The sequence below is a fragment of the Nyctereutes procyonoides genome, unplaced genomic scaffold (genome assembly GCF_905146905.1).
Source record: "Nyctereutes procyonoides isolate TBG_1078 unplaced genomic scaffold, NYPRO_anot_genome, whole genome shotgun sequence".
NCBI lineage: Eukaryota > Metazoa > Chordata > Mammalia > Carnivora > Canidae > Nyctereutes > Nyctereutes procyonoides.
Genome location: NW_026575126.1, coordinates 21,123,605 through 21,150,968, shown reverse-complemented (window position 1 = coordinate 21,150,968; position 27,364 = coordinate 21,123,605). Strand labels below are relative to the sequence as shown.

General features: G+C 39.1%; 1 protein-coding gene across 4 annotated transcripts in view; it reads right to left on the bottom strand.

Annotated features, from left to right (window-relative positions):
* Positions 1 to 5,325: 5,325 nt before the first annotated feature.
* The window catches only part of RPAP2 (RNA polymerase II associated protein 2), an 83,109-nt gene continuing 61,070 nt past the window's right edge, over positions 5,326 to 27,364 (bottom strand). For 2 of the 4 annotated variants that reach the window (XM_055340923.1, XM_055340924.1), the window contains 2 exons: positions 12,313 to 12,462; positions 5,326 to 6,661 (listed from right to left, as the gene is read on the bottom strand). In XM_055340923.1, the coding sequence (XP_055196898.1) occupies positions 12,321 to 12,462 (142 nt within the window). In that variant the 3' untranslated portion in view covers positions 5,326 to 6,661; positions 12,313 to 12,320. Of the gene's footprint in view, positions 6,662 to 12,312; positions 12,463 to 27,364 lie in introns of those variants that run through there. The other 2 variants (XR_008666460.1, XR_008666459.1) reach the window with 2 other exon arrangements.

The following is a 27,364-nucleotide window of genomic DNA, read 5'->3' as shown; positions in this document are numbered from 1 at the left end:
TAAAGACTCTCCTTTCTGCATTGCAAATCAATTAACCATAAATATGAGTGCTTACTCATGGAGTCTCAATTCTATTCCACTGATTTTTTTTTTTTTTTGGTCATGATAAAGGTACTTTTTAATTCCCATCACCTATTTCATCCATCCATCAACACATCTCTACTCTGATAACCATTAGTTTATTCTCTATAGATAAGTGTCAGTTTCTTGGTTTGTCTTTCTTATTTGTTTTGTTTCTTAAATTCCCCCTATGAGTGAGATCAAATAGTATTTGTCTTTCTCTGACTTATTCACTTAGCATTATACTGTCTAGCCTTATCCATGTCATTGCAAATGGCAAGATTTCATTCCTTTTTTATGGTTGAAAAATATATTCCAGTGTGTGTGTGTGTGTGTGTGTGTATGTGTATGCATGTATACACATTTTCTTTATCCATTCATCTCTGTGTGTGTGTGTGTGTATGCACATATACACATGTTCTTTATTCATCTATGGATGGACGCATGAGCTACTTCCATAGTTTGGCTATTGTAAATGCTGCAATAAACATAGGGGTGCATATATTCCTTTGAATTACTGTTTTTGTATTTTTTAGGTAAATACCTAGTAGTACAATTATTGGATCATAGGATAGTTCTCTCTACATTCATGAGAGATACTGGCCTATAGTTCTTTTTGCTTGTTTGTTTGTTTTTTTGGTGATATCTTTATCTGGTTTTGGCATCAGGTGATATTGTCCTAATAGACTGAATTTGGAAATTTTCCTTACTCTAATATTTTTTGGAATAGTTTGAAAGGAAAAAGTATTAACTCTTCTTTAAATGTTTGGTAGAATTTACCTGTGAGACTCTTTGGTCCTGGACTTTGTTTTTTTGGAAGCGTTTTGATTACTTGATTAAATTTCATTACTGGTAATTGGTCTGTTCAAATTTTTATTTTGTCTTGGTTTAGTTTTGGTAGGTTATAGGTTTCTAGAAATTTATCCATTTCTTCTAAGTTGTCCACTTTGTTTGGCATATAGGTTTTCATAATATTGTTACAATCGTTTGTATTTCTGTAGTGTTGGTTATTTCTCCACTTTCAATAGTGATTTTGTTTACTTAGCCCCCCCCCCCTTCTTTATGAGTTTGGTTTAAAGGTTTATCAATTAATTTTGTTGATTTTCTTTAAAGAACCAACTCCTGGTTTCATTGATTTGTTCTGTTGTTTTTTTAATTTCTGATTTGTTCCTGCTCTAATCTTTTATTATTTTCTTCCTGTTACTGGTTTGGGGTTACATTTTTTTTTTTCTAGCTCCTTTTAGGTATAAGGTTAGCTTGCTTGAGATTTTTCTTCCTTCTTAAGGTAGGCTCATATTGCTATAAACTTCTGTTTTAGAACCACTTTTGCTGCATCCCAAAGATTCTGGACTGTTGTTTTCATTTTCATTTGTTTACATGTAATTTTGATTTCCTCATTGATTTCTTGGTCAACCCATTCATTTTTATTTTTTATTTTTTTTTATTTTTTATTTATTTTTATTTATTTATGATAGTCACAAAGAGAGAGAGAGAGAGGCAGAGACACAGGCAGAGGGAGAAGCAGGCTCCATGCACTGGGAGCCCGACGTGGGATTCGATCCTGGGTCTCCAGGATCGCGCCCTGGGCCAAAGGCAGGAGCCAAACCGCTGCGCCACCCAGGGATCCCCAACAACCCATTCATTTTTAGAGGCATGTTATTTACCTCCATGTATTTGTATTTCCAGATTTTTTTTTTCTTGTGATGGATTTCCATACTGTTGTGGTCAGAAAGATGCATGATATGACTTGGATTTTTGTTTTTATTTTTGTTTCTCTTATCATTGAGACTTGTTTTATGGTCTACCATGTGATCTCTTCTGGAGAACATCCTATATGTACTTTAAAAGAATGTGTGTTCTGCTGTTTTAGGATGGAGTGTTCTGAATATGTCTGTTAACTCTATCTGGTCCAGTGTGTCATTCAAAGTAATTGTTTCCTTATTGATTTTGTTTGGTTTGTCCATTGGTATGAGTGAGGTGTTATAGTCCCTATTGTTATTGTATTACTATCCATTACTTCCTTTGTATTTCTTTTTTTTTTTTTCCTTTGTATTTCTTACTAACAGTTATATATTTGGGTGCTCTCATGTTGGGTGCATAAATGTGTATAATTATTATATCCTTTTGTTAGATTATCCCCTTTCTTAGTACATAGGGTCCTTCATCTGTTGTTAGTCTTTGTTTTAAAGGTTATTCAGTCTAAGTACTACTACTCCTTTCTTTAGACATCCATTTGCATGATAAATGTATCTCCAATTCCTTTCAATCTGCAGGTGTCTTTCAGTCTGAAATGACTGTCTTCTAGGTAGCATATAGATGGATCTTATTTTTTTAATTTACTCTGTCACTCTGTCTTTTGATTTGGAGTATTTAGTCATTGTTATTCAACATAATTATTGATATGTACTTATTGCCATTTTATTACCTATTTGTGGTTTCTATAGATTTTTTTCCTAATCCTTGCTCTCTTTCACGATTTATTGGCTTCATTCAGTGATATATTTGAATTCCTTTCTCTTTATTCTTTAATATTTGTTACTGGTTTTTGATTTGTGGTTACCATTAAGTTGATGTATAGTATCTTACATACTATACAGTAGTTGATGGTCACTTATGTTCAAAGCCATCCTTTACTCTTCTCCTACCACAAATTTTAGATATATGGTGGTATATTTTATATACTTTTGTGAATCCCTTGATTGATTTTTACAGAAATACTTGTTACTGCTTTTGTTTTTTCCATTTTATACTCTGAACTTATGGTCTTTCCACTTAGTGTCTCCTTTAAGATTTCTTATAGAGCTGGTTTAGTGCTCATGAACTTCTTTAGTTTTTGTTTGAGAAACTCTTATCTCTCCTTATATTCTGAACAATGTCCTTGCTAGATATTGGCCATAGGTTTTTCCCTTTTAGCATGTTGAATATATCCTGCTATTCCGTTCTGGCCTGCAGTTTCTGCTGAAAAAGCTGCTGATAACCTTATGGGGTTTCCCTTATATGTCTTTTCTCTTGATGCTTTGCAAATATTTTCTTGCTATTTTGTGCCATTTTAATTACTATGTGTCCTGATGTGGAATTCCTTAGGTTGAATTGTGTGTGTGTGTATCTCTGTGCCTCCTGGATGTGGATATCTGTTTCTTTCCTCAGATTAGGAAATTTTTCAGTTATTATTTCCTCAAATTTTCTCCCCTACCTTCTCTCTCTTCTGAAATCCCTATAATGTGAATGTTATTACATTTGATGGAGTCACAGTTCTCTAAGACTATTCTCAATCTGCATAATTTTATTTTCTCTTTTGTTCTGCTTGGATACTTTCCATTACTCTGTCTTCCAAGTCATTATTTTTATTTTCTCTGCTTTATCTAGACTGCTGTATGTTCCATCAGGTGTATTTTTATTTATTCATTTATTTTTATTGGAGTTCAATTTGCCAACATATAGCATAACACCCAGTGCTCATCCCCTCAAGTGCCCCCCTCAGTGCCCGTCACCCAGTCACCCCCACCCCCGCCCACCTCCCTTTCCACCACCCCTTGTTCATTTCCCAGAGTTAGGAGTCTCTCATGTTCTGTCTCCCTTTCCATCAGGTGTTTTTTAATTTCATTTATTGTGTTGTTGATCTGATTAGTGCTTTTTTAAATCTCTGTTAAGGGTCTCACTGATATTCGCAACTCTTGTCTCAAGTCCAGTGTATCTTTATTATCATTACTTTAAATTCTCTATCAGGCAGATTACTTCCATCTGTTTTGCTTTAATATCTTGCTGTGGTTTGGTCCTATTTTTTCATTTGAGAGCTATTTCTCTGTCTCCTTGTTTTGTCTGACTTCCTGTTTCTATTTCTTTGTGTTAGGAAAGTCAGCACCTTCTCTTGCTCTTAAGTGTAATAGCCTTCTTTAGAAGAGGTCCTGTTGTGCCTTGTAGTGCAGTGTCTCTTGTTCTCCAGGGCCTGGTGTCTCAGGGAATGTCTCCTATGGGTGTTGTGTGTGCTCTGCTATTGAATCTTGCCCTCTTTTTTCCCTTCAGTCCAGTTGTCTGCAGAGGCTGTCTTTGCCTATTGTGGGCAGTGTTTAACAAGGCGTGTGGTGGTCTGCTAGTGAAAGGAGACCTGCCCCTGCCAGAATGGAGTTCCTGTACAACATGTCAGTCAGATGTAGCATTGGCAGGGTTTCCACTGGTCTTTGGGGGGAGGGGGCCCACAGTGACTGAACTGGGGTGACCGCGACTGGGGAAGGTGGATTTGCAGAAGTGTGGGTGTGGGACTTGGTTTAAGACAGGTAACAAGTGTTGATGCTGCAATGATTCCTGCAGGTGTCTGTAGTTTATATGGGGGGATGGAGGATGGAGGAAAATGGCACCCACAAGTTCCTTTGTTCCTGGAGGGGTCTTGCCGTGATCCCTCTCTCGAGGTCACACTGAGATGAACAAATCACTCTCCTTTCCCTCTATCCTTGGTGTTTTTCAAATTGCTGGTTCCATGCTGTATCTGTACAGTCTTTAAGGGCAGGAGCTTTGCATCCTGATACCCTCCAGGTTCTCCTGGAGCTGAGCCTACTGATTTTAAAATACCAGCCATTTAAGACCCTGCTCATTTTAAAATTCTGGCCATTTAACTCCCACTGGTTGTAGGACCTCAAGAAATTTGCCACCTCTCACTTTCAAAGGTAAGTATTATGGAGATTCGTCCTCTCCATTTATGGGCTCTCCGGTGTGAAAGTCTGTTTTCTGTCCTTTGTGCCACTGGCTACCTACCCACTGTGGATGGTTCTAGTCTGCCTCGCTCCCAGACGTCTTTGCCCTTTCTACTGTCTTTGATGTGGCCTCTTCTCTGCCATTTAGTTGTGAAGTTTATTCTGCCAGGCTTCGGGTCATCTTCTGGGTTATTTATACTGATCTATTACCTACTTGTATCCCGGGATAAGGATAGCTCAACACCCTTGTACTCAGCCTTCTTCCCAGCTGACCTCTTACCTTCATGCCTAAGAGTATCATATTGTATTGATTACTGTAGCTTTGTAGTAAGTTTTAAAATCAGGAAGTATTTTTCAGAATTGTTTTGGCTATTTTGGAAATCCCTTGTATTTCCCTAGAAATTTTAGGATTGACTTGAAAATATTTCAAAAAGCCTACTGGGATTTTAAGAGGGATTGCATTGATCTATATCAATGTGGGGAGGACTAACATCTTAATTAAAACTTCTAATTCATAAACTTGGAATATCTCTATACCTTCTTTAATGTCTGTTTTATAGTATTCATTGTACAAGTCTTATACTTTTTTTCTCAAAGATTTTATTTATTCATGAGAGACACAGAGAGAGAGAGGCAGAGTGACACAGGCAGAGGGAGAAGCAGGCCCCATGCAGGGAGCCTGAAGTGGGACTTGATCCCGGGTCTCCAGGAGCATGCCCTGGGCCGAAGGCAGGTGCTAAACCGCTGAGCCACCCAGGGATCCCCCACTTTTTTATTTTTAAAGATTTATTGTGGAGAGCAAGTGCACGAGTGGGAAAGGGAGAGAGAAAGGGAACCTCAAGCAGACTTCATGCTGAGCTGAATGTGGGGCTCAATCTCACAACGCTTGAGAACATGACTTGAGCTGAAACAAACTGGATGCTTACCTAAGCGATCCAAGGCCCCTCCACCCCTCGTTTTATTTTTAAAGATTTATTTATTTGAGGGGCACCTAAGTGGCTCAGTTGGTTAAGCATCTGCCTTTGGCTCAGGTCATGACCCAGGGTCTTGGGATTGAGCCCATGTCAGTCTCTCTGCTCAGAGGAGAGTCTACTGCTCTCTCTTTGCCTCTGCCTCCTACTTGTGCTCTTTTTCCAATATATTTTCTAAAAGATTTTACTTTAGAGAGAGACCAGGAATGGGAGGGGCATATGGAGAGGGTGAGCAAATCTCAAGCAGACTATATGAGCTGAGTGTGAGCTGAAACCAAGAGTCAGATGCATACCCCAAGTCTTGTACTTTTGTTAAATTTAGTAAGTGTTTGAATGTGTAAATGCTAATAATTGTCTCTTTTGAAAACAAACTAGTTTATTTCTTTGAGTCCAGAAAATTCTGGGATACTCCTGTTTTGGACTTCTACAATAAATTCCATTGCTCAGGACCATTTTATAACACAGTTTCTTTAAAAGAATAATGACTAGACTTCCAAAGGGCTTCATTTTAGGTTGCATTTATTGACCTCTTTCTGGCTGCTTAGAATCTAGAGTTTAGAGTGCAAGGCCAAAATAGGAATGTTCTTAAATGTTTCTGTCAACTGATATGATGGCTGCAATCATCCAGAAAAAAATGAGGTCATTAAAATTAAAGTTTCAACTTAAGACTTCAATTTTCATTTTCAAGTAAATAAAAATACTATGTCTTAATGCTAGGGAATACAGGGACTTGGTTATCCTGGTTGGAATAATGGTTCTCCTCAATCAAGGGGAAGTCACTGTACAGTTAGGGACTGGGAAGCAGGGGGCTGAAATCTAAGGAGTTAAAGGTCTTTCTTAGAACAAAGCTAGTTAACAGTCACCACTGGAACATTATTGTAGGTAGAATTCCAGAAATGATGAATAGAAGTCTACCTTCTATTTGGTCTTCATGGATTATACCTGTGAAGCAAAAAGGACAGTCTGAATAAAACATCTAAAATAGTAAAAGGTATTTTACTAGCTTTTGGGAACACTCTTGTATTGTCTTCCCAATATACATTGCATTTTCCCTCATTATATAGCAATAGTAGTTTATGTGGAGTAGACCCAACTCCCCTTCAGCTTGAGAGAAGGCTGTGATTGATGAGTCTAGTTCAGTTAAGAAAATCCTCTTCTGTCTCCCCATCCCTTGCCATAAATGAATGAATGAATGAATAAATACATAAATAATACATATTTTATTTATTCATGAGAGACAGAGAGGCACAGACATAGGCAGAGGGAGAAGGTGGCTCCCTGCAGGGAGCCTGATACAGAACTTGATCCCAGGACCCTGGGGTCCTAACCTGGACGCTCAACCACTGAGCTGCCCAGGTGCCCCCCACTGGTTGGTTTAATAGCAATCCTGTGGGCTTGTGGATTGGTTCCAGGATGCCCTCAATTAGTGTGAAGTTCAAGACTCTTACCAAGACAGTGTAATATAGTTCGGGGGCAAGATGGCGGAAGAGCAGGGTCCCCAAATCACCTGTCCCCACCAAATTACCTAGATAACCTTCAAATCATCCTGAAAATCTACGAATTCGGCCTGAGATGTAAAGAGAGACCAGCTGGAATGCTACAATGAGAAGAGTTCGCGCTTCTATCACGGTAGGAAGACCGGGAAAAAGAAATAAACAAAAGGCCTCCGAGGGGGAGGGGCCCTGCGAGGAGCCGGGCTGAGGCCGGGGCGAGTGTCCCCAGAACAGGAGAGCCCCGTCCCGGAGAAGCAGGAGCTGCACCAACCTTCCCGGGTGGAAAGGGGCTCGCAGGGAGTTAGAGCAGGACCCAGGAGAGCGGGGATGCCCTCGGGCTCCCGGGGTCACTAACAGACACCTGCGAGCGCAGGAGAGTGCGCTGAGCTCCCTAAGGGCTGCAGCGCGCACTGGAGCAGCTCGGAGGGGCTCGGGCGGCGGCTCCGCGGAGGGGGCTGCGGGGCGGGAGCGCAAATCCAACAGCGAAGGCCGGGAGCACAGGGTGCCGGGACACAGCCCAGGATCCGGCCTTCCCCGGGACAGGCAGAGGCCGGGAGGGCCCAGGACAGCGAGGACGCTCCTGCCCCGAGCTGAGCAGATCAGCGGCCCCGCCCCGGAGCCTCCAGGCCCTGCAGACGGAGAACTGAGAGCCCCGAGCCCCGTAGTTCCTGCGGAGGCTGAATCCAGGCTTCCAGAGTTGCCATAGCAACTGCGGCTGTTCCTCCTGGGGCCTCACGGGGTAAACAACCCCCGCTGAGCCCTACAGCAGGCAGGGGCAGAACAGCTCCCCCAAGTGCTAACACCTGAAAATCAGCACAGCAGGCCCCTCCCCCAGAAGACCAGCTAGACGGACCAGTGATACTCCCCCGTGTTCCAATACAACTTGTTTTTGGCCACTCTGCACTGAGCAAAATGACTAGAAGGAAAACCTCACCTCAAAAGAAAGAATCAGAAACAGCCCTCTCTCCCACAGAGTTACAAAATCTGGATTACACTTCAATGTCAGAAAGCCAATTCAGAAGCACTATTCTACAGCTACTGGTGGCTCTAGAAAAAAGCATTAAGGCCTCACGAGACTTCATGACTGCAGAATTTAGATCCAATCAGGCAGAAATTAAAAATCAATTGAATGAGATGCAATCCAAACTAGAAGTCCTAACGACGAGGGTTAATGAGGTGGAAGAACGAGTGAGTGACATAGAAGACAAGTTAATGGCAAAGAGGGAAACTGAGGAAAAAAGAGACAAACAATTAAGGGACCATGAAGACAGATTAAGGGAAATAAATGACAGTCTAAGGAAGAAAAACCTACGTTTAATTGGGGTTCCTGAGGGCGCCGAAAGGGACAGAGGGCCAGAATATGTATTTGAACAAATCCTAGCTGAAAACTTTCCCAATCTGGGAAGGGAAACAGGCATTCAGATCCAGGAAATAGAGAGATTCCCCCCCTAAAATCAATAAAAACCGTTCAACACCTCGACATTTAATAGTGAAGCTTGCAAATTCCAAAGATAAAGAGAAGATCCTTAAAGCAGCAAGAGACAAGAAGTCCCTGACTTTCATGGGGAGGAATATTAGGGTAACAGCAGACCTCTCCACAGAGACCTGGCAGGCCAGAAAGGGCTGGCAGGATATATTCAGGGTCCTAAATGAGACGAACATGCAACCAAGAATACTTTATCCAGCAAGGCTCTCATTCAAAATGGAAGGAGAGATAAAGAGCTTCCAAGACAGGCAGGAACTGAAAGAATATCTGACCTCCAAACCAGCTCTGCAAGAAATTTTAAGGAGGACTCTTAAAATTCCCCTTTAAAAAGAAGTTCAGTGGAACAATCCACAAAAACAAGGACTAAATAGATATCATAATGACACTAAACTCATATCTGTCAATAGTAACTCTGAACGTGAATGGGCTTAATGACCCCATCAAAAGGCGCAGGGTTTCAGACTGGATAAAAAAGCAGGACCCATCTATCTGCTGTCTACAAGAGACTCATTTTAGACAGAAGGACACCTACAACCTGAAAATAAAAGGTTGGAGAACCATTTACCATTCAAATGGTTCTCAAAATATACCCTAAAAACTACAGAACACTTCTGAAAGAAATTGAGGAAGACACAAAGAGATGGAAAAATATTCCATGCTCATGGATTGGCAGAATTAATATTGTGAAAATGTCAATGTTACCCAGGGCAATTTACACGTATAATGCAATCCCTATCAAAATACCATGGACTTTCTTCAGAGACTTAGAACAAATTATTTTAAGATTTGTGTGGAATCAGAAAAGACCCCAAACAGGGGAATTTTAAAAAAGAAAACCATATCTGGGGGCATCACAATGCCAGATTTCAGGTTGTACTACAAAGCTGTGGTCATCAAGACAGTGTGGTACTGGCACAAAAACAGACATATAGATCAATGGAACAGAATAGAGAACCCAGAAGTGGACCCTGAACTTTATGCTCAACTAATATACGATAAAGGAGGAAAGACGATCCACTGGAAGAAAGACAGTCTCTTCAATAAATGGTGCTGAGAAAATTGGACATCCACATGCAGAAGTATGAAACTAGACCACTCTCTTGCACCATACACAAAGATAAACTCAAAATAGTTGAAAGATCTAAATGTGAGACAAGATTCCATCAAAATCCTAGAGGAGAACTCAGGCAACACCCTTTTTGAACTTGGCCACAGTAACCGGAGAAGGACAAACAGTGTATGTTCTCATTCATTTGGGGAATATGAATAATAGTGAAAGGGAATATAAGGGAAGGGAGAAGAAATGTGCGAGAAATATCAGAAAGGGAGACAGAACATAAAGACTTCTAACTCTGGGAAATGAACTAGGGGTGGTGGAGGGGGAGGAGGGCGGGGGGTGGGGTGAATGGGTGATGGGCACTGAGGGGGACACTTGACGGGATATTATTCTGTATGTTGGTAAATTGAACACCAATAAAAATTAATTTATAAAAAAAAAAGACAGTGTAATATACTACATATGAAGCTGGAAACTACTTAACAATTTTACCATTCAGCTTTGAAGATGGCCACCAATGATCCTTGTCTCTGGTATTCATGCCATTATTCAGTCCTCTCCCCTTGAATGTGAGGTGGACCTGTGATTAATTTCTAACTAGTCATAGAAAAAGTAATGGGATGTCAATTCTGAGATTAGTTACAAAAAAGCTGTGGCTTCCATTTACAAGCATGAGGTACACTAAGTGGAGGTCCTTGGACAACAGCCAGTGAGAAAGTGAGGCCCTCAATTCACCAGCCTGTGAGGAACTAAATCCTACCAACAACCATAAGAATGACCTTATAAGGGGATCTTCCTCTAGTTGGGCCTTCAGAGGACACTATAATAACTGTACACTCATGAGAGACTGAGCTACAGACCCTAAGCTAAACTGTGTTCAGATTCCTGACTCATGGAAAATGTGAGATTAAAAAACTGGTAGTGGCTTAAAACAAAGTCTTTGAAGTAATTTGTTAAGCAGCAAAAGAAAAGCTGGATTTTTTTTATTTGCAAGTGAAAACATATTAACACAACCTTTTCAATATTCAGTTACTATTAGCAAGTATATTAGACATTAGTCTTTATATACAAGTGAACTCATGATTAATAAAAATCATGCAAAACAAAACAAAACAAAACCTGATCTACGTACTCACAACTATCTGTTTCTTATAGTGAAAACTATGTATGAGGGCTCAATTCATTCAGAATCTCATAATATTGACAAAGTCTGGACAAAGGTTTACCCTTGATTATTTACACTGTTTAGGTAAGTAAACAGTGATCACAGAGGTACTGTCAAGTCCACTTCAAACATCTACTGGTGTTCAAGTACTTTGAGGACTTTCAACATCTGTTTACATGCACATTTCAAATATGTTAATTAAAATGATTCTTACATGGTACTATTTATTAAAGCAGATCTGGAAAGACCTCTGGTTAAGGCATTCTTTATCAAGTTTCTGTATCTGAAGCTCAATAAAACAAAGAGCTCCAACTTCACTATACTCATTCCCTGAATAAAAGCGTTTGTTTTACAAGGTCCTCAGGGGAGTAGGGTCATTTGAAAAAGCCACTGAGTATAAACTGGGAGGCACTGACAGTACTGACTCCTTACATTCAATTTTTGAGCATGTTCAATAAAGAGATGTTGTTCTTTCTTCTCTGCCAAAATTCCTCTCTCAAATATCCTTCTCATATATTTAAAAACGTGCTTGAAGAGTTTTTTGGTTTTGCTTTTACAAAAAATGGAATGGTATCTATCAAATGTGTTTCTGCAAAGTAGACAGGATTAGAGGCATAGTGAGAAGGGGATTTTTCCGTTTCTAAATTCCATATGCAATTTTGTATTGTCTAATTTTTACAAGTTTGTATAATTTAAGAAATTGAAAGTTAAAGGGAAAATGTTCCCTAGGAGGTTCTCACTTGTAGTTTCAGCTGAATTTCTTCAATCATAACATTAAGTCAATACCTATCTGAGCACCTGAGAGAACGAAGTGAGAAGTGGAGGAAAGGGAGAGAGGTATGTGGAAGGCAGGGTGAGGGAGGGGACACTGATAGTTGTGAAAGAGGCAAGAGTCTGGGAGACCAGGGGAGGGTTGTGTGCCAAGGAGCAGGGTCAGGATTCAACAGTCGGACTTGGACATTCACCTGCTTATCTAGATGCCCAGGAGATGACTTAGGTATTGGCTGGGTTGGGGGTGGTCTCCCCAAGAAGGAAGTAGGATGAGGATGTCCTCAGTGGATTGCTGCAGTAGTTATGTTTCTTCCCAAGAGACACCAATTTACTTCAACCAATTAGATGGGACATGAGGAATGGTCTAGGTTTGACTATGGAGCTGGTAGAAGGGAGTTTTCTGGAGTACCAGAAACAGAACTAACTGCAATAGCCAATAAGGAGGAATAACAAGGATGGGGCAGAAAGTAACAGGAGCTGAGAACTAAGGGATATCATGTTCTTCCTTTGCAATTGGAGGATATCTTAAGGTCTATACTTGGTTTTGAAAATTTCAAATATGAAAAAAGAATTCAAATGGGCAAAAAATGAAAAAACAAAGTAAAACAGAATCCAACTCACCATTCCGGTTAACAGCTGGTTTTAAATATGACAGTTAAGCTTTCAAGGTCTTCATTCTTTAAGTGTAATTCTTCAAGCAAAGTCTCTATAAACTGTGTAAACACCACATTTTCCCGAGAATGTTTCTGAATGCCAAGAATTGGGGTCAGTCTGAAAAGACCAAAAAAATTAAATGCACATCCATGAAATGAGGACTGAGGGGATTTTGTCACAGCAGAGGGATGAAGTTTCAGATTTAACAGAATTCCCAGAGACAGAAGGCTTTACTAATAAAGGCAGAGAAGAAATCTCAGGAAAATAATGAAAGATCAAGCATATTAAGTATGGAAAGAAACCTAAAAGCCTGAATCTGTAACACGTTCTTCATTATGCCAGGAAAAGCTACCAAGTTCTCAGAAATGAAAATGAAGTCTTTCCCCTTGGGGAAGAGGTTGTGGAAAGCAGCTTAGAGGTGAGAACTGCTTTAAAACCATATTGAATGTTTATATCACCTGAAAAAAAAAACCCATAATAAATGATAAACAAGATTACCTTTTAGATGAAACCTTAACATTTTCATTATGAATTACAAAGAATTTAATTTTCTAGAACACTGCTTCTTTCCCAAGCCATTTCCAGTAAATACTCCTAACGATTGAGTGCATATATTTTCAAAAGTAATTTTCAATAAAATGTCATTCACTATATATTTTTAAAGATTTTATTTATTTATTAGAGTGCACACAAGCAGGGGGAGTGGAAGGGGAAGAAGCAGGTTCTCCACTGAGCAGGGAGCCCCATGTGGGGTTTGATCCCAGGACCCCTGGATCATGATCTGAACCGAAGGCAGACAGATGCTCAATGACTGAGCCACGCAGGTGCCTCTATTCACTTTTTAAAAAAATATTTTATTTATTCATAGACACACACACACACACACACACACACACACACACACACAGAGGCACAGGCAGAGGGAGAAGCAGGCTCCATGCAGGGAGCCTGATGTGGGACTCGATCCAGGGTCCCCAGGATCAAACCCTGGGCTGCAGGCGGCGCTAAACTGCTGCGCCACCGGGGCTGCCCTAAATATTCACTTTTTAAAAGTCATGCTTACTAATCAAGGATTAAGACCATTACTTTCCATAAATTACATATATAACTTCATATAATTATGCATAGATTATAATTATAATCTCCAAAGAGTATGCTTTATAGAGCCTTTTTAAGTTACATTTCTGGAAAAGTTTTGGGGAGAAAATTCTTCTATCCTTGAATAGTCTTAACTTACCACAAAGGTCTTCCAGATGCTTTTTTAACACTGGCCACTGCCACCAAGGAAATCAAATATAAATAAAAAAATCCTCAGATTTCAATCAATAAAGCTCAAGGAATCAGTGAAGCAACTCCACCGTAGTGAGTGTGGAAATGTTTTTTTCTCAGATTTCTTCCTTGCTTAGCCATCTCATACAGAAAGCAGAAGTGAAATATTTGTCACATTGTCCAAAGACAGCTGGGATTTTGAGGAGGTAGTAAATTCTCTATCTCTCAAGCTATCTTAGCAAGAATGGGAGATGACTGGGGTCCAGGGTGACTCCAACAGTCCAGTGAAATCCATAGAGTTTTACATGGGAAAACCGCTATAGTGTATTCCTTCTCCACCTCTCCTGTATTTCTTTATAGGTGGAGAATGCAGAACCAGGTTTTCACACTTTAATGAGCTTTATATCTGCAGGTATTCCCCAAAGGTAGTTAGGAAACAGGACAATACCAAGCTTTCCAGTACCAAGTCCAAGCTGGGCACTTGGGCAAACTTAGGCATTTGTGGCCAGTTTTTCCTGAGGCAACTTCCTGCAGTGAAGATGGAACCCAGAAGTCAACTGGCTTTTTTGACACGAATAAAGTGTTCCTCCCCCACAATAACTTTAGCTAAAATAAAACCAAAGAGTCAGAGGAGGTAGACTTTCCTCGCCATCTTGCAAACTGCAGTGGGTAAATTGTACCGAGGAACCAGGAGTACAGAAAAAAAAAAGCACCACACTTTAAAAGGGCATGTAGAACATAAAGGAACCATCTCTAAAGCATCTGACAAATGGCAGGGAGCTACAAGAACGGTCTCTGTGGGTCACAGGTATGGGTCAGCAGCATGGTTTATGTTCCCTCTCTACCCTGATAACATAGGAGCAGGGTACAGGTATCCAAGCTGGCCCACTGCTTCAGTGGAGCCTCAGCTGCACAGGAAAAAGCTATAGATTAAAAGGACAACGGGAACATAAAGGAATGAGCCTTAGGGTATCTGCTAAAAGTGCAGGGAGCTTCCGAATGCTATAGTATCCAAGGTGCTGGTATGTGCGTGCCCAGACCCCGGGCCCACACCAAACCCAGCTGCCCCTAAAGGTGGCCCTCCAACCTGTGCCTGCTAGAGCTCTAGCTGTCTCCCTAAGGTAGCCCCAGGGCAGTGCACACTGAATCACCCCTGGACATCACCCACTACAGCTCCAGCTGTCTTGCCAAGGTAACCACAGGCACAAATCATCATGCACCATACTAGGCCTGTACCTGCTTCAGCTGTAGAGGACTCATGAGGCCCCTACTGCACCAAGTGGCCCAGGACCTCCCAGCCCATACCTGCTTCAACAGCAGCTGTCCTACCAGGGTGCCCCATGTGCAGAGTATTGTAGGACCCCCTCTCAACCACGCATACTGCTGCCTGCTTTGGCTCCATCCAACCTACCAGGGTGCTACATGCCTGGAGTGCCCCAGAACCCCCCGACGTGTACCTGTTTCAGCTGTCCTACCAGGGCGTCTCTGTGTGTAGTGCCAGGGGACCCCCTAGCCAGCTTGCTTCAGCTCCAGCCATCCCTGCAGGGCAGCCTACACCTGTTAGAGCTTCAGCCATCCAGCTAAAGTTACAGCCATGGTGTACGCCAGAGATATTCCTACACAAAGCCATTACTTCAAGTCTAAGAGAAATAACCTATTCTGCCTAATTCACAGAAATAGAAAATCAAACAAAATGAGACAGGAATATGTGCCAAAAGAACAAAGCAAAATTTCAGAAAAATTAAAGAGACAAGCAATCTACATGATAAAGAATTCAAAGTAATAGTCATAAAGATGCTCACTGGACTTTGAGTGGATAAACTCAGAACTTCAACAAAGTATAAAGAACCAACCAGTAGAAGAATAAAGTAATTGAAATAAAAATATACTGAAGGGAATCAACAGTAGGTGAGGACATAGAAGAAATGATCAGCAATCTAGAAAGCAGGATAATGAAAAGCACTGAAGCTGAATAGCAAAATACTAAAAACATTTTATTTTAGTTTTATTTATTTATTTTAAAGATTTTATTTATTTATTTATTTATTCATGAGAGACACACACAGAGAGAGGCAGAGACACAGGCAGAGGGAGAAGCAGGCTCCACGCAGGGAGCCCGATGTGGGACTCGATCCCTGGTCTCCAGGATCATGCCCTGGACTGAAGGCAGTGCCAAACAGCTGAGCCACCCAGGGATTCCCCCCCCCTTTTTAAAGATTTTATTTATTTATTTGAGAGCATGACAGAGCAAGCATGAACAAGGTGTGTGTGGGGGGGATGGGCAGAGGGAGAGGGAGAAGCAGACTCCCCTCTGAGCAGGGAGCTGATGCGGGGCTTGATCCCAGGACCCTGGGATCATGACCTGAGACGAAGGCAGATGCTTAAACCACCTGAGCCACCCAGGTGCCCCTCTAAAAACATTAAAAAAAAAAAAAAGAGGATAGATTAAGAGATCTCTAGGACAACATCAGGTGTACTAACATTCATTTTGTAGAGGTCCCAGAAAAAGGAGAGAGAGAGAGAGAGAGAGAGAGAGAGAGAAAAAGAGAGAAAGAGAAAGAGGCAGAAAATTTGAAGAAATAGCTAAAAACTTCCCTAACCTGGGGAAGGAGACAGACATCTAGGTCCAGGAGGAACAGAGAGCCCCTAACAAGATGAAGCTAAGGACATCTACACCAAGCCATATGATAATTAAAATGTCAGAGTAAAGATAAAGAATCTTAAAAGTAGCAACAGAAAAGCAGTTAGTTACGTTTAAGGAGGATCTCATTAAGCTGATTTTTCAGTAGAATGTTTGCAGGCCAGAAAGAAATGGTAGGATACAGTCAAAGTGCTGGAAGGAAAAACCTACGACCAAAATATTCCAACCAACAAGGTTATTCAGAATAGAAGGAGAAATAGAGTCTCCTAAACAAACAAAAATTATAGGAGTTCATCACCACTACACCAGCCTTACAAGAAATGTTGACTTAAGCAAAAAAGATAAATTATAATTAGAAAATTTTGAAAATAAAAAAAATCATGAGTAAAGCAAACAAAGTTAGATCACTAAAAAAAGCTAGTATGGGGCAGCCCCGGTGGCTCAGCAGTTTAGCGCCGCCTTCAGCCCAGGGCCTGATCCTAGAGACCCAGGATTGAGTCCCATGTCAGGCTCCCTGTATGGAGCCTGCTTCTCCCTCTGTCTGTGTCTCTGCCTCTCTCTCTCTCAATAAATAAAATCTTAAAAAAAAAAAAGCTAGTATGAACATTAAAAGACAAAAGCAGTAGAATCGTCAGACATTTCTCCATTCATTCATTCATTCTATTCTTTCATTCTTTCTCTATTCAGACATTCATCATACTGATGGCCAACAGACACATGAAAAGATACTCAATATCACTTATTATCAGGGAAGTGCAAATAACCACAATGAGATATCATTTCACACTTGTCAGATGGCTAAAATAAAAAACACAAACAAGTGTTGGTGAGGATGTGAAGAAAAAGGAACCCTCGTAAGCGGTTCATGGTAATGCAAACTGGTGCAGCCACTGTGAAAAACCATATGGAGGTTCCTCAAAAAGTTAAAAATTAGAACTACCCTAAGATCCAGTAACTGCACTACTGGATATTTACCCAAAGATTACAAAAACACTAATTTGAAGGGATATATGCACCCCTGTTTATTGCAGCACTATTTACAATGGCCAAGGTATGGAAGCAACTCAAGTGTCCATCTATAGATGAATGGATAAATATGATGTGGTACACACACACAGAGGAATATTATTCAGCCAGAAGAAACATTGAAATCTTGCCATTTACACCAATATGGATGGATCTAGAGAGTGTAATGCTAAGCAAAAGAAGCCAATCAGAGAAATACCATATGATTTCACTCATGTAGGATTTAAGAAGGAAAAGAAATGAACAAAGGGGAAAAAAAGAGAAACAAACCAGAAACCAGAATCTTAACTATAGAGAACAAAAAGAGGGTTGCCAGAGGGGACATGGATGAAATAGGTGAGGGTGATAAAGAGTACACTTACTATAAAGAGTATTGAGTAATATATGGAATTGAATTGCTATTATTATATACCTGAAACTAATATAACAATGTATATTAACTACATTGGAATTATAATTAACTTTATGACTTAAAAAATAGTATCTAAAAAATTAGTTAAGGGACTCAGAAAATAAAAAGATGTAAAATATATACATAAAACATGAATAGGAAAAAAGCGGTGCTCTCAGAATGAGTTTGAACTTAAGCAAACTATCAAGTTAATATAAACTACTATATAATTAGGATGTTATATATGAGCCTCATGGTAACCACAAACCCAAATCCTTGGGATGCCTGGGGGCTCAGCAGTTGAGCATCTGCTGAGCAACCTGATCAGCTCAGGGTGTGATCCTGGTGTCCTGGGATCGAGTCCTGCATCGGGCTCCCTGCGAGGAGCCTGTTTCTCCCTCTGCCTCTCTATGTCTCTCATGAATAAATAAATAAAATCTTTAAAAAACAACAAAACAAAATCCTTTAACAGATACATGCGCACCCGTATGTACACACACACAGACACACACACACAAAGGAATGCAAACCTAACACTAAAGAAAGCCATCAATCCCAAGGGAAGATAACAAAAGAAGAAATGGAGAGAGAAGAACTGTAAGAACCATCAGAAAACAATTAATAAAATGGCAGTAAGTCCAAACCTATCAATGGTTACTCTAAATGTGTATGTTTTAATGCTCCAATCAAAAGACAGGGTGACTAAATAGATAAAATCCATCTATTGTGCTGTGTACCAGGAGACTCACCTTTGATCTAAAGACAAAAACAGACTGAAAGTAAAGGGATGGAAAAAAAAAAAACCATGCTAATGAAAGTGGAAAAAAAAAAAAGCTGAGGTAGCAATACTAATACAAAAGAGACTTTAAGACAAAGACTGTAATATGAGACAAAGAAGGGCATTACATAGTGATAAAGGGAAAAATCCAACAAGAGAATGTAACAATTATCAAATATCTATGCACCCAACACAGAAACACCTAAATACAAAAAGCAAATATTAACAGACATAAGGGGAGAAAATAACAGTAATACAATAATAGTAGAGGACTTTAACATCCCACTTACATCAAAGGATAGATCATCCAGACACAAAATCAATAAGGAAACAGTGGCTTGGAATGATACATTAGACCAGCTGGACTTGATATACTCAGAACATTTTATCCCAAAGCAGCAGAATATACATTGTTTCCAAGTGCACACAGAACATTCTCTGGAACAGATCCCATGTTAAGCCATAAAATGAGTCTCAATAAGTTTAATTAAAGATTGAAATCATATCAAGCATCTTTTCCAACCAAAACGGTATGAAACCAAGACTCAAATACAAGAAAAAAAAAAAAAACCTGGAAAGAACACAAACACATGGAGGCTAAACAATATGCTCTTAAACAACAAATAAGTCAACCAAGAAATCAAAGAGGTAATTAAAAAATACATGGAGACAAATGGAAATGAAAACATAATAGTCCAAAATCTTTGGGATGCAACAAAAGCAGTTCTAAGAGGGAAGTTTACAGTGATACAGGCCTACCAAGAAACAAGAAAAATCTCATGTAAATAATCAAAACTTAGACCTAAAGGAACTAGAAGAAGACTAAACAAAGCCCAAAGTTAGCAAAAGGAAGGAAATAATAAAGATCCGAGTAGGATGGGAAAAAAAAAAAAAAGGAAAAGAAAATCAATGAAACTAAGACTTGCTTCTTTGAAAAAATAAATAAAATTGATAATCCTCAGCCAGATTCATCAGAAGAAAAAAGAAAGGGCTCAAATAAGTAAAATCAGGAATGAAAGAGAAGTAACAACTGACAACACAGAAATACAAAAGATTGTAAGAAACTACTATGAAAAATCATATGCCAATAAATTAGACAATGTAGAAGAAATAGTAAATTTCTAGAAATATACAATATTCCAAAAAAATGAATCAGGAAGAAATACGAAATGGGAACATACTAATTACTAGTAACAAAACTAAATTGGGTAATCAGAAATCTCCCAACAACAAAAGTCCAGGACTAGATAGTTTCACAAGTGAATTCTACCAAACATTTAAATAAGAGTTAATAACTAGTCTTCTCAAATGATTCCAAAAAACAGGAGGAAGGAAAACTTGAAAATTCATTCTATGAAGCCAGAATTAACTGGATATCTAAACTAGACAAAGACACTATATAGGACAATATTTCTGATGAACATGTATGCAAACGTCTAAAAGGCAATCTACTGAATGGAGAAGATATTTGCAAAGGATATATCCAATAAAGGGGTTAATATCCAAAATATATGAAGAACTTACAAAATTCAACACCAAAAAAAAAAATCTGATTTAAAAATGGGCAGGGAACCTAAAGACAAATTTTTATGAAGACCTACAGAGTGCCAGCAGACAGGTGAAAAGATGCTCAACATCACTAATCATCAAGGAAATGAAAATCTAAACTACAACAAGATATCACCATATCACCTTATACCTGTCAGACTCACTAGAATAAAAAAGACAAAAATAACAAGCTTTGTCAAGAATGTCTAGAAAAAGGAACCCTTATGAACTGTTTGGCAGGAATGTAAATTGGTTACAGCCACTGGGAAAAACAGTACAGAGGTCCTTAAAAAACAAAAACAAAAACAGAAATACCACATAATCCAGTAATTCCACTACTGGGTATTACCCAAAGAAAACAAAAACACTAATTGAAAAAGATATATACCCCTATGTTTACTGCACCATTACTTAAAATAGCCAAGATAAGATATGGAAGCAACTCAACGGTCTATTGATGGATAATGAAGATGTGATATGGGGTATATAAACATAAACACAAACACACACATACACACCCCATGGCTTATTACTCAGCCATGAGAAAGAATGAGATCTTGACATCTACAACAACATGGATGGATCTAAAGGGCATTATGCTAAATGGAAAAAGAGAAACAAGTACCATGTTATTTCACCTGTATGTGGAATCTAAAAAACAAAACAAATGAACAAAGAAACAAAAAGCAGAAACATAGCCACAAATACAGAGAACAAACTGATGGTTGCCAGGATAAAAGGTACAGCATAGGGAATACAGCCCATGGTATTATAATAGCGTTGTGTGGTAACAAAAGGTAGCTACAATTGTGGTGAGGATAGCATAATGTATACAGCTGTTGAATCACTAGGTTGTACAACTGAAACTAATTTAACGCTGTATATTAACTAAACTTCAATAGAAACATAAATACAAAGAAAAGAGTTCTATGATCTAAGAAAACAGACTTGATCCTTTCTTAACGTAGAGATATGGCCCCTTTACAAGACTGCAAATAAACTACCTCCATGATCGAAGGAGGGGGATTCTATCTTTGTGTACAACATGTTGCAATGGATAGCAAACTTTAAATTCTAGCCATTGTTCTTCTATATAAACTAAATGTCTCTTGCATAATTTTATTTTCTCCTTCGTAGAACTTTTTGTGGGGCAAGCTCTTAATTACTTCCTATTCTTCAAAATAGTTCTCAATTAATTTCAAATTCTTTTACTCTTTCCTCAGAAATGCCATCTGATTGCTCCTTATTCAGAATGGTAGTCTTCCCTAAACACCCTTCTAGGTTCTTGTTTCCTAAAACATATTGCCCCAGAATATACATATTGTCCAAATTCAATACTTCAAAACAACAACAACATACTTCCCACCTCACAGAAAGATACCACAAAATAAAATCTTTCATGTCTGTATCTTTGATGTATTATCTCAGGATCTTATCAAACACCCCTTCTCCCCTTTTTTTGTTTAACTGACTCCCCAGACTCCTCCTTTTCTCTTAACTCCTTATCTGTGCACTATTAATCATGATATGCTAATCACTTATCTCTTTAACCTTTTCATTAAAGAATTCCCATGCTATTACATTTTGAAAGGGACTCAAGCGCCTATTCTAGTCCTGAAACTTGTAATAGTGAGTATTAAAGAAAACCACAATAAACAAAACAAATAAAACCCCCAGAACTACTTCTACTTAAAAAAAAAACAAAAAACAAAAAAACAAAAAAAACAGTAATACAACCCCAATTGGTATCTTAGGTAAGAAATACTTTAAAATAATTAACAGAAAATGTGATTGGCCATGAGTAAAAAACAAAGATTTTTATGTTTCAATTATTTCCTTCAGGTGCTTTTAAGTAAGAATAAAAACTTCTAGGTGACACTAGAAGTATGGCTTACCACAAACAGTCTGTATGCTGGAGAATATAATTAGAAAAAACGACATAATACCTTGCAATGTATAAATCACAAACAAGAAAGGAAACTTCTCATTAAAACGCCACTGATTCAAATCTCTATTTTGAAAAGACAGGCAGCCTTATATAACTAGTTCTTTACCATATGGTAAATGGTAAGACAACAAAAGCAAAAAGCCAAGTGTTAAACTGCATCTTATTGATAAGACCATTATTTAGCTGACTGCTCCACATATGCTACACCTCTAAAGGAGAGACTACAAGTCAGGTCAGGACAAGTATCTTCCATTTGTTATTACTGAGCTATCAAACATCTGGTTAATAGGAATTAAACACAGTAGTGAGAAGACTTTCAAAGTCTGACAACTGAAACAAGAGATCTTTCTAATTAAAAATGGCATGAAAACAATCCTTTTACCCAAGGATTTAGAGCTGTACAAACTTTTATATTTGAGAAGTCACCTATAACTGTATGAGTGCCTGGTTTGTATACTATCAACAGTGAAAGCTATATAAAGAGTTAAAGCTGTGGTTTAGTGAGCAAGTAGAGCTAAACAACCGAGGGAACTCTGTTGTCCACCTCATGTAGTGCGATAAAAGTCAGTAATGAACCTGGATTTTTATGTGGCCTTCCCCATTGTGGTCTCTACTGCTTTGCTCACTGCACTCATTCCCCCTGGAAAATACATGACGCAGCTCCTGGAACACTGGAAATCACAGTCCAGTCCAGATTACCCTTTCCTGAATAAATCTGGGTGATGTGTGTGAAGATCACGTAAGGCACTTGCCTGAAATGATACAGCACAGACATCCTTCAACCTTGTCCTCAAAACTAGAAGAGAAGCAACAACTCTAAGAGTGTCCTGAGTCTTTATTTTTGATTTCCAAACTCACAGAATAAAAAATGGTAGGCTATTGTAAAATGACATTGAACAACACTCCTCAAAGTCAACATAGCCTCAAGAGAAGAAAGCTGTGAGAACGTCTATGTGAATAAATGTCACAGAAAGCATGCTTCTCTTTGGTTTGGGGTTGGAGGAAGGGACAGGAAGTGAAAAGCCACACACTTTTCTGTACCTATCAGATTTGAGAAATTACTGGGTTCACACAGAGTTCTGTTGCAGTAGGGAAACCTGTTCTGCTGATTACCGTGCATAAAGGTGATGAACATGCAGAGGCTGCTAAAAGATAATGCTGGGCTTAAAATAAATTTTTAAACACTCACTCTCTCATCCTTCACTGGTCACTTTACCAGTTAAAAGAGAACAGATACTACAACACCTGACACTTGGGGTGGGGGTGGGGGTCTTCAAATAAAAAAACAAAAGTCTTCTGGGACAGAGGAGGTATCTTTACTAATAATGGCCTGGTTAAGTACAGACTCTAAAAGCTGAGGTTTAACTGCATAGGTCCTATTTTATTAGGCTATTCCATCACTTAATTTCCTCAAGTAGGGTTTATTTAGTCTCAACCTATTCAGCAAAAGTTTCCTTTTGACAGCTGAAGTACCCCAGGCTTTGGACAGGGTAAGGAATTTATCCAGGGTCACATTGGCTAAGAACAGTGCTAAAAACAGACACCTTTATCACAAAGGCATCTTGCTTACCAATCAAGTCTCAGTGCTCCTTTCTTCCTGCAGTAACAATTGTTACCTCACCCATGTTTTATCTTCTAAAAAATGAGTTGGGATTTTCCCTTCTCTATAAGAACAAATGCTAAATAAATGATAAAGGATTAAACCAGAATACCTCTGTCTGTACATACACACACTCAAAACTGAAACAAAAGAGAGCTGTAACCAGTATGTAACACAATGGGTCAAAATGTCATCTATTTTCAGCATTTTGAGGGCTCACACAAACCCAAGACATTTTGCAAAATGCATTTCTCAGATTTAAAAAAATTCTTCTAGTATAAACTTTGAAAAGGAATTTTATCTGTCTACTTCAGGGCTCCTTTGCATAAGTAATTAGGATTTCATGTTTAACATAACTTTTTTCCACCTTGCTTCTTATTGGGGAGAATGAAAATGATTATTCAACTATGTCAGTGATTCTCTAAAAACATTTGTGTAATCTGTGGCCCCTGGCTTCCTCCCTGAAGTAGCAAAAAACATACTTGGGCACAGGGAAAGAACCAAAAAAGCCATCCTGAGGAAGAGCTTTTCTTTTTCCATATATCAACATGGACGGGCTCATGGGCAGACATAACTACTTCACAGCACTTTCCTAAGCTGCTGTTGTTGTTTTTATATAGAAAGTACACGTGATTTTACAATGGAGAAGGAATTCAGATACTTTACTAGGGGTGGTGGGCTGCTTTCTAAATGGAGTAAATGAATTCATTTCCCTTGAAGAAATGCCAGTTCTTTTTCCCAGTTGTTCCATTTGTGGCAGGATCTCAACCACTCACTGAGTCAAACATATGAAACATCAGTGATTTCCAAGTTTGTAAAAGGATTTCTTCTTCTTCATGAAACTAAACCTTTAACCATTCTGTGAAGTTGCAGCAAGTGTTAACTTTAAGGTTAGGCTTTGCGAATTAAGTGACTTTCTTAAGGTCACGCAGTCAGTAAGAGATGAGCAAATAATCCAGAAGTACTCCCACTAGTCCACACTTCTAACCACTATACCACACAAGCTCACATGTCTGATTCATTTTAAGAACTGAGTATACCTTATGATTTCAAAGGCCCATTTGTATATGTTCTTCAAATAATTTCTGAAATCTATCAGTACAAGATCAAATGTGCTAATGAAAACTGACAAGTCTGTTGTTTCTAATTCATCTTTTCTCTATTATGACAGCCAAAAAGCACCTTCCAACACCATTAACTAATGAAGACTTTACCAAACAAGCTAAGAACTGCCTTAAGGCAAGCAAAATCCTAGCAGACATAGCTACATCAACTGATTTAGCAGAGCTTTGGCACACTAATAACTGCCCCCGAAGTAAGGACAGTGATTCTCAATTCTGTCTGTTCAAATTATAATCACTTGGGGAACTTAAAAACTACATTTTCCAGGCCTATCCCAGACCAATGAATTAAAATCTCTGAATCAGGTATTGATGTTGAGAACTTCTGTAATTCCAATGTACAATGAGTGTTGAGAACCTCTGTAAATTTCTCAACTGAATAGATTTGAGTTCTGACTATATATTATACTTTTACCTACATAGTTGGAAGAACCTGAATAGCAACGAAAGAATGAAATCTTTGCACAAACAGCTACGAAACAAAGTTGAAGGTAATACAGTCCCAAAGAATGGCCTCATCTAGAAGTATCTATTCAAGGAAGTTATTATTTCTACCTTTGAGAGGTTAAGGAATGCTTTTATTTTTTTTTTTAAAGATTTTATTTATTTATTCATAGACACAGAGAGAAAGAGGCAGAGACACAGGCAGAGGGAGAAGCAGGCTCCATGCAGGGAGCCCGATGTGGGACTCGATCCTGGGTCCCCAGGATCACACCCCAGGCTGCAGGCAGTGCCAAACCGCTGCGCCACCAGGGCTGCCCTAAGGAATGCTTTTAAGGAGGCAGTGACATCTGAACTGGGCCTTGAAGGCTAAGACAGACAGATAGGAAAAGGCAAGGCATTTTATACACAGTTCAGAGTACTAACAAAGATGTCTGTAGGGGCAAACAGTGGACACAATGTAAGAACACAAGAGAGTAAGTTGAAGAGGCAGGTTGGGACCACTTTAAGAGAGCCTTCAATTTCAAGCTAAATTACATAGTAGGAAGTGGGGTGTCACTAGGTTTGTGAAGAAAAGCTTGCCCTACTCAGGGTTAAGCTTTAGTGAGATTATTGTTAAAGCTGGAGGAAGGATGGACTAGTTGAAGGAAGAGACACATAGAAAGGAGACCTGTTTGGGAACACTCTAATTGCAGCAGTCTAGGCAAGTAATGAAAAGCCTGATGTAAGTTAGCCTCACTGGGAAAGTAGACATACCACTGGGTAAGAGAAGTTACAAAGGCAGGACTTTGCATTGACTAGATAAGGAGGCTAAGGACAAGAGAAGCACCAACAAATTGGCTTTCAACTCTGGGTAATTAGAAAGAGGGAAATGTCACCAAAAGAAATAGGAGTCTTTTCAAAGATGAACTCAACCTCAGATCTGAGACTGAATTGTCTGAGGAATATCCAAATGGAGATGCATCTCCCTCTCAAAAAAGTTTTGTCTGCTATCTAAGAGAAATGTTGGAGCTGAAGGTACAACTTTGAGGAGAAAGACACAAGAAATGTTTGATTGGGATAACTAATTTCCTTCCTAAGATAACTCCATTACCCTTTACCAATTATATTTGTGCTTATTTCTTGAACTAATCTCTCACCAGCACTCCTCTGTATCTCTTGCTTGTCTTAGCTTTCCTAGTCATGACAACTACAAACTGAGATCAATGCTACAATCTGCTTTCTCTACACCTATGGCAGGATGGTTGGAAACCCCTGGGATAGGGGAATGGGAGGAAGATCGCCACCGTTACAAATCCATGATCTCTGGCCTCCTCTGGGCACACAGGGTCACTTGGCAATATTCTCTGGCCCTGGGTTAGAGCGTTTTCCAGAGCCTCTTAATGACTACTCTGTTACCAGTATTTTCACTCTCTACCCAACCACAATCTCTTTACTCTTAGAGCACAACTTCATATCCTGCTCCATGAAAAATGAAGTTGTCAGGCATGATTTGAAAATCTTTCCCTTCTACTTACAAACTTATGTATAGCCACATTATTCTTCACTTACTTTCTTCCAGTCTCAGACAATGTAGCTGTTCTCTCTTCTTCAAGCTATTCCATCTGCCTGTGACCATGGTTCCATTTCTTTGTGCCTCCCCTGGGACCCTGTTTCATGGTATATAACTACCCCTCCATTTCATTCTCAATTTCAGATTATTTTTCTTTACTGGCTCCTTCTCCATAAGCTATTTCCATGCTTAAATGTCTTTTCAAAACAAATTGTTCAATCTCTCTCCTACCCTTCTGATTAAGTTTCTCGACAGAGAAATCTACATTTGCTGACTCTACTTTCTCAATGTAATCTCAGATATAAGAGTTTATATATTCCTTCCAGTTATAATAAGAAGTTTTCTTCCAAATTGGCATTTTTTTTCCCTTGGGGGGAAGATTATCCCTGAACAACATGGGTTTGAACTACATGATCTATTTATACATGGATTTAAAAAAATATACAGTACAGTACTGGAAATGTATTTTCTGATGATATTCTTGAGAAGTTACTTTATTGTAATACAGTATGTAATACAGTATGTAATACATATAACATACAGAGTATGCGTTAATCAACTGTTTATGTTATTGGTGAGGCTTCCAGTCAATAGTAGGCTATTAGTAAAGTTTAGGGGGAGTAAAAAATTATATGTGGATTTTTGACTGGGGGGGTGTCAGTGCTCTAGCCCCCACATCATTCAAGACTCAACTGCATAACCAT